At 42.7% G+C, this 7,894-nt stretch overlaps 1 protein-coding gene across 1 annotated transcript; it reads left to right on the top strand.

The window, feature by feature from the left end:
- The first annotated feature begins 1,855 nt into the window (after window positions 1-1,855).
- LOC116751025 (protocadherin beta-2-like) lies at window positions 1,856-7,522 on the top strand. Its single transcript, XM_032626509.1, is given in 7 exon segments — window positions 1,856-1,897; window positions 1,992-2,065; window positions 3,919-4,625; window positions 4,628-5,148; window positions 5,151-5,810; window positions 5,813-6,299; window positions 7,482-7,522. Coding segments are annotated over 7 exon segments (2,532 nt in total).
- Window positions 7,523-7,894: the final 372 nt, after the last annotated feature.

The raw sequence follows: 7,894 nt of genomic DNA, 5'->3' as shown, positions 1-7,894 counted from the left end.
TGTGGGTGGATCTAAGATATTCTTTGGTTTCTTTGTAAACCACCCTGCTTGGGTCTGTCCTCTTGCCACTACTCTAATATTCCCCTTTCTGCTGCAAGATGTTTACTACAGTAAGGTCAGTCAACATATCCTTTTTCTGACATAATTACCATGTATATATACTCACCACATTTTCTTTATTCATCCATGGATGGACACTTAGGTTTTTTCCATGTCTTGGCTTTTGTGAATAATGCTACAATGAACATAGGGGTGCAAATATTTCTTCGAGATAGTGATTTCATTTCCTTCAGATATATACCCATAAGCGGAATTGCTGGATCATATGATAGTTCTTTTTTTGAGGAACCTCCATACTCTTTTCCATAGTGGCTGCACCAATTTACATTCCCACCGACATACACAACGGACTCATTTAGACTTACATTTGTTGGTAGGAGTAAACTGAACTATGTAGATAAGTTCCTTGTTTTCATTGTATCACCACTTAAAATAGCTAGCACTTATGAAACACTACGATGTTCCAAGCACTAGGCTGACTATTTCATAAGCATTGTTTCACTTAATTCTTACAAATTCATGAAGTAGATACCATCCTTACATCCATTGTGTTTTTTTTTTTCCTTCAGATGAGGAAACTGAAGTCTGAAGAGAGTAAAGAATTTTCCTAACTTAACATATACGATGTAGCAGAGCCAGTATTTGAATATTTCCTGACGTAAAAGTCTGTGCTCTTAATCACCACTCAAAAATATCTCCTAAAGATATTGTTAACAGAACAAGCCACTCATACACGCACATACTCATGCTTAGGACTCTCCTTTAAGTTGCGTATTAGATAGATGAGCAAATTGAAATAGGAAACAAGGGCCCAGCCCTAGTCTTTTAGTTAGTTGTCACCCCACAACACGTCATACAGAACTCTGTGATGTTGACTGAGTAAAAGACTGTATCCCAAATAAGCCATGATGTTCCCATCATTTGAGTAAATCTTCTTTCCTGTAAAATCAGAAATACTTTATCTGCAGTAGAAAACTATTTCCATAGGTTTCTTTTTAAGTTGGTACCATAAAATTCAACTTAGCTCGAACCTCACCTCCTCTGAGAATCTTTCCTGATACCCCATTTCTGTTCTTACTTAAATATTCCTTTTGAGTACTTCAGAGTGCCTGTGCGAATCTCTGTCCTAGCACTTATGACTCACTACAGTAATTATCGCTTTACTTTACTTCTAGGCTGTAACCTCTTGGAGTGTAAGTACCAGGCTTTATTCCATTTTAGATCCCTAATGCCTTTCACAGTGCCTGAAATTAATCTGTGTGTAATAAACACCTGCCGATGAATTTAAAAACTCAGTGAATGTACAGCCAAACGACTGGCCTGTCTAAAATGGAAGAAATCAAATTCAAATTACTCTCAAAAGAAATTGTACAGCTGGCTGATAAGAAAGCCGTATACTAATTAAAAATTGTAATTAGCTAAACCAAAAGCCGGAGAAGTAATTTAAACTACCAGGAGGTAAGAACTGTGCCACTAGACCACGTGACACGAACAGTTTTTTGGTTTTTGACAGTTTCTGAGGGAAAGCACTGTACAAACCAGGTTTTCAGTTCAGACGCCTGGCGGCGCTGCAGGCTAAAAATGGAGGTGGAGCCAGGCGCTTGCCACAGACCCCATTTTACAAAAGACAAAACTGAGAGGGGCTGGGGGTTGACGCGCGTTGGAAAACGTCGGCAGCAAGCTGAGAGTTTAGACCTATCTTCAAACAAATGGGAACTAGATATATGTTGATGTTATCCCTACTGGAAGACTTCCGAAGGCTTCTTTCATTAAAGACAACGCAGTCAAAGAGGCTATGCTGGAAACTGAGAGAAAATCCAGCAGAAAAAGGCAAGTGGTGAGTTTTCCTTTTCTTCCTGGGCGTAGCGTAAGCAGTCCAGGAAAAGGAAGGCTGCTTTTTATAGCCGGTTCCTGGAGATTTGGCCTCGCAGCGGAAAGGGGAGTGTCTGCGTAGCGGCGGGCAGACAGACCTGAGCAAGGTGGTTTCCAAACTGACCAAAGATTCGTGAGTAAAGGCTCTTCTGTGGGTGGATCTAAACTATTAAGAGATCAAAGAATATTTTAGATACACCCACAGAAGAGCCTTTCCTCCCGAATAGGAAGCCAGACCTATAGAAACTATACATTTCCAAGTATTACCTGTAAACTTTTTTGTTTTCTGAGAAAAATCCATGAATCTGAGATGTTGCCCCTTCGAAAAATTCTTGTGAATGTTTCAGAATGTGCATGGGGATGTGCATGAGATTCGGTTGAATTTCCCACCATTGGAAACCACACAGGGAGTTTAATTTCACAATAATATGCGATGCAATAGTGGGGTGAGTAATTTGCCCATTCTTGGGGGAAAATCACTGGATGAAGAACAACCTATGGTAAGTTTAACTCTCACAGAAGAAAATGGTAGGTATCAACACTAGTCTCAGACCTCCTAAGGTCCAGATCGTGACAAGCAGTGACAACCTTTGAGATGCATGCTCTTCAGCAACCTGGTTGTCAAAGCCTGCTCAAGATTTAATCTCAGTCTATTAAGGAGCTGTTCACAGAATTCTCCAGGCTCACTGAATTCTCCAATCTCTGGTGCGTACTCACCACACATTTTAAATACCACTCATATCTGTGCATTATAAACATCCACTGCAAGAAAATTACCAGGCAACTTCATGGCTACATGGCAAACATTCAGGCAATTTACATAGGAAGTAGTTTCAGAAATACCTTTCTTCATGTAAAAGATGTTGGATGACAATTCCATAAAATTGGTGATGTTGACACTTACCTGCTCATCCTACAAGTACTTCCAGAAGAAGACTTCACCTCTTTAAGGATTATCTCAGAACTCTGGAATAAAAAGAAAATGCCTTGGTCCTTCCTTCCAGAATTTTCTTTCCATTGAATGTAAAAAAAAAAAAAAAAAAAAAAATCCCCATATCCTGCCAACCTAATGCAAGACAGAGAGACGGGAGATACATCTCTTTAACATCACCTTATCTCCAATTAAATTAGGTTCTTTGAAGCTAAAAACAAGATAGTATGTGGAGACAGCTATCACCCTTGGCATTCTTGCTTTTTTGGCTCTGGGTAAAAAGCAGAGGAAACACCCCCTTTCTGAATAATGCTATAGTTGTTGTTTTATTGGTCTATCTTGAGTAGTGTTTTCTTTTCTTCTGAAGCATAGCTAATTGTTAATTTATAGTCACAAGTACCAATGCCTTAGCTATTTTTATCTTTTGTTTACCTATAAGACAACTGATCTGGACACTTCAAAAAATCCAATATCAATAAAATACAGGGGACTGTTCTAGAATAAACAGATGTAGCACCAATACAATCATGAAACTTGGTTTAAAAACAAATTTTCTAAGACATTCCTTATGTCAAGTGGTTAAGAAAATAAGTGCATTTGTAAAAGGAATTCAAGAGTGAATATGAATTCTTATTTAAGTTGATGAAAACCGGGGGAGGATAATGGAAGGATAATTTTAAAAAGTTATTAGGGACTGGATTTTAGTTAATATGGAATTATTGTTACTTCGGTACATTGAGAGACAGTACTTGAAAATATTCCATTTAGATTGCCATCAGTCTGAAAGAAACGATTGGGATTTCCTTAATGTTTTGGAAAAAATAAACACTCGGAAAGGACGCAGGGTGGCGCTGCAGCATTAGAAGTAGAAGGAAGAAAGCTCCTCAGTCTGCGCTCCTCTAGCCAGATGCTCTGCTAAAGAAGCAAGCAGGAAAAGGCGGCTTTCTAAGGCAGTTGCTCCGGGAAATCAGGGCCATAGGCATCTCCACTTATCCCAGTGTCTGAGTGATACTGGGAGACAGATCAGCGACAACGTGAATCCGAGCTGGGTCAAGTTTGCTGGGAGACGAGAGAGCAAAGGAGGCAGGAGAGCGGAAGAAATGCTTTCTGAAACAAAGGCAAGTCTTGATATTCTTTGTTTGGCTGGGCATAGCTCAGGCTGGTTCTGAGCCTAGGCGTTATTCAGTGGCCGAGGACATGGACAGTGGCTCCTTTGTGGCCAATCTGTTGAAAGACTTGGGGTTGGAGGTAGATGATCTAGCTGCGCGGGCCCCCCGGGTCGTTTCCAAAGGGAAAAAAATGCGTTTGCATTTTGATAGGCAGACCGGGGATTTGTTGTTAAATGAGAAACTGAACCGGGAGGAGCTATGTGGCCTTACCGAACCCTGTGTACTACCTTTCCAGATGTTACTGGAAAATCCCTTGAAGTTTTTCCAGGCTGAGCTACGGATTAGGGACATAAATGATCATTCTCCAGTTTTCCTAGACAAAGAAATAATATTGAAAATTTCAGAAAGTATCACTCCTGGAACTACTTTCCTAATAGAGCGTGCCCAGGACTTAGATGTAGGAAGCAACAGTCTCCAAAGTTACACAGTCAGCCCCAATTCCCACTTCCATCTTAAATTACAAGACAGTTCCGACGGCACAATATTACCACAGCTGGTGCTGGACAAAGCACTGGATAGAGAGGAACAGCCTGAGATCAGATTAACCGTCACAGCACTGGATGGCGGGATTCCACCCAGGTCTGGGACCGCCCTAATCGCATTGAAGTCTTAGACATCAATGATAATGCCCCCGAGTTTGCAAAGCTGCACTATGAGGCGCATGTCCTAGAAAACAGCCCCATTGGATCCCAGGTTGCCATTGTCTCTGCCAGAGATTTAGATATTGGAACCTATGGAGAAATATCTTACGTACTTTCCCAAGCATCTGAGGATATTCGGAAAACATTTGGAATAAATGCAAAATCGGGAGAACTCCTTTTAACACAGGAACTGGATTTTGAATCTATTCAGACTTATACATTAAATATTCAGGCGACAGATGGTGGGGGCCTTTCGGGCAGTTGTGTGGTGTTTGTCCAAGTGATGGATCTGAATGACAACCCGCCGGAACTGACCATGGCAACGCTTATCACTGAGATCCCAGAAAACTTGCAGGAGACTGTAATTGCTGTATTCAGCGTTTCAGATCCTGACTCTGGAGACAATGGAAGGATGGTTTGCTCCAACCAAGATGATCTTCCCTTCATTCTTAAAACCTCTGTTGAGAATTTTTACTAAACTTAGCCACAAACACAGCCCTGGACCGAGAAACAAGATCCGAATAGAACATCACCATCACCGTCACAGATATGGGGACACCGAGACTGAAAACCCAGCACAACATAACCGTGCTGCTGTCCGACGTCAACGACAACGCCCCCGCCTTCACCCAGACCTACTACACCCTGTCCGTCCGCGAGACCAACAGCCCCGCCCTGCACATCGGCAGCGTCCGCGCCACAGACAGAGACGAGGGCGCCAACGCCCAGGTCACCTACTCGCTGCTGCCGCCCCTAGACGCGCACGTGCCCCTGGCCTCCCTGGTGTCCATCAACCCGGACAACGGCCACCTGTTCGCCCTGAGGTCCCTGGACTACGAGGCCCTGCGGGCATTCGAGTTCCGCGTGGGCGCCGCCGACCGCGGCTCGCCCGCGCTCAGCAGCCAGGCGCTGGTGCGCGTGCTCGTGGCAGAAGACAACGACAACGCGCCCTTCGTGCTGTACCCGCTGCAGAACGCCTCGGAGACCTGCACCGAGCTGGTGCCCAGGGCGGCCGAGGCGGGCTACCTGGTGAGCAAGGTGGTGGCGGTGGACGGAGACTCGGGCCAGAACGCCTGGCTGTCGTACCAGCTGCTCAAGGCCACGGAGCCCGGCCTGTTCGGCGTGTGGGCGCACAACACGGCGAGGTGCGCACGGCCCGGCTGCTGAGCGAGCGCGACGCGGCCAAGCACAGGCTGCTGCTGGTGCTGGTCAAGGACAACGGCGAGCCGCCGCTCTCGGCCAGCGTCACGCTGCACGTGCTGCTGGTGGACGGCTTCTCGCGGCCCTACCTGCCGGCCCCGGAAGCGGAAGCGGCGGACGCGGCCCCGACCGCCCCTCTCACCGACTACCTGATGGTCGCCTTGGCGTCGGTGTCGTCGCTCTTCCTCTTCTCGGTGCTGGCGTTCGTCGCGGTGCGGCTGTGCAGGAGGGGCGGGGCGACCTCGGTGGGTCGCTGCTCGGTGCCCGAGGGCCCCTTTCCGGGCCACCTGGTGGACGTCAGCGTCACGGGGACCCTGTCCCAGAGCTACCAGTACGAGGTGTGTCTGACGGGAGGCTCCGGGTTAAATGAGTTTAACGTCTTGAAGCCGATTCTCCCTAGTGGTCTGGTTCAAGACACTGGGCAGGGCTAGTGCAAAAAGGCAATTGCAAGAATAGCGTAGGTTTCATTTACAGAAGAATCAGAAAGTTGTCTGGCTATGAATGCTTTCTTTTAAGTCAAGGCTCTTGAGTTGATATAGTATTTTGTTTATATCTTGATTTTACTTTCTGTCTAGTTAACCCTGCATATTCTTTTTTCATCTGCTTCCTACCTTTTCAATCCAGTGTTAATGCCTCTTTCTTTTTCTAATAGGTGAGTAAAAATAAATGCATTATCTTTTAATGATGATTTCAAATAGGTTTATTTAAGGTAGTCATTTCAAATTCTCTATCCAAAGCAATGTAGAGAGAGTTCTGAACCACCAATATTATAATTTACCCTATTGAATATAGTCAGGGAATATTCTTTATAATACTCCTAAAGCAGCTTTGTCTGTGGTTAATGAAGTGGATAACTAAAAATGTTTTAATATGTACCATTTTAAGGTGTATCATCCTGTAGGGGCTGAGTACTCAAATAAAACTTACACATATAATTCATTTTCTGTTTTGACATTTGCAATTAATATTTCAACACTGTATATGCTTATATTGGCTAAAAGTGGACCAAAAATGTAGGTTAATAGGTCAGATTACTCTTAGATTTGCCTCAAGTGTATTTATGATGGATGACTGAGAAAAAAAATTAAACATAGGCATTTTGAACAACTGATCGTGCTTTTCCGTTTGGCATGAAAAGATTATTTAATAAGCGTCTGGTGGAATGACAAGTTGTTTTTTAACTTCTGAGAGGTAAGTATTAGCAACCTGAGGGCCTTTTTTAAAAAATTTCAAGAAAGTACATGTATATATGTTCTCTAAATGCTTTATAGCAAAAGTGGTGTCCCATCCAATCCTACTTTAAAAAATTAATATCTACTCGGCATTTATATGGTGATATATGAAGGAAATATTTTCTTTGTTTCCTCTCTTAGTTCCCTCCTTCAGATGTCAACCTGACATGACTTAGGATTATGTATGGTCCTTCTGGGATAAACACTGCCCAACCACATCGGCATTCTACCTCCTACAGAGTAATTAAAAGAAGATTAGAAGAATGGGAAGTTCTAAAGGGGAGAGAGCGGTATCACTGTGAAAGTCTAAATTAACTACAACTAAGAATAAACTCTTGAAGCAACCAAACATCAATTTTTATGTCTATTTTGAAAGAAATGGAAAAAAACCCTTATTTGAAAGTACAAAATATTTAGTCCCCAATTAAAAAATCTGATTAGGAAAAAATAAAATTTCTCCTCATAGGCATTTTCTCATCCAGAGGCATAGAACTTTCCAGAAATTGAATACTCATGACTAGAAGAAAGAGAACTGAAGTTTCTCAGAGATTTTGAAAATTCTCAAAAGAGAAAAAGAATGTTGTTAACTAGATGTTAACTAGACTTATGTCATCATTTGCAATATGCACAAATATCGAATCATTGTCACACCTGAAACTAATATAGTGTTACATGTCAATTACAGCTCAAAAATGTAAAACCCCTTAATGACTGTAAAAAAAAACAAAAAAATTTAATACTGACATATCTTCAATCACACATAAAGTTATAATCATATTAAAATGGTGT

The sequence above is a fragment of the Phocoena sinus genome, chromosome 3 (assembly GCF_008692025.1).
Source record: "Phocoena sinus isolate mPhoSin1 chromosome 3, mPhoSin1.pri, whole genome shotgun sequence".
Classification (NCBI taxonomy): Eukaryota; Metazoa; Chordata; class Mammalia; order Artiodactyla; family Phocoenidae; genus Phocoena; species Phocoena sinus.
Note: the sequence above shows the minus strand (reverse complement) of the source record. Positions and strands in the feature narration are given on the sequence as shown.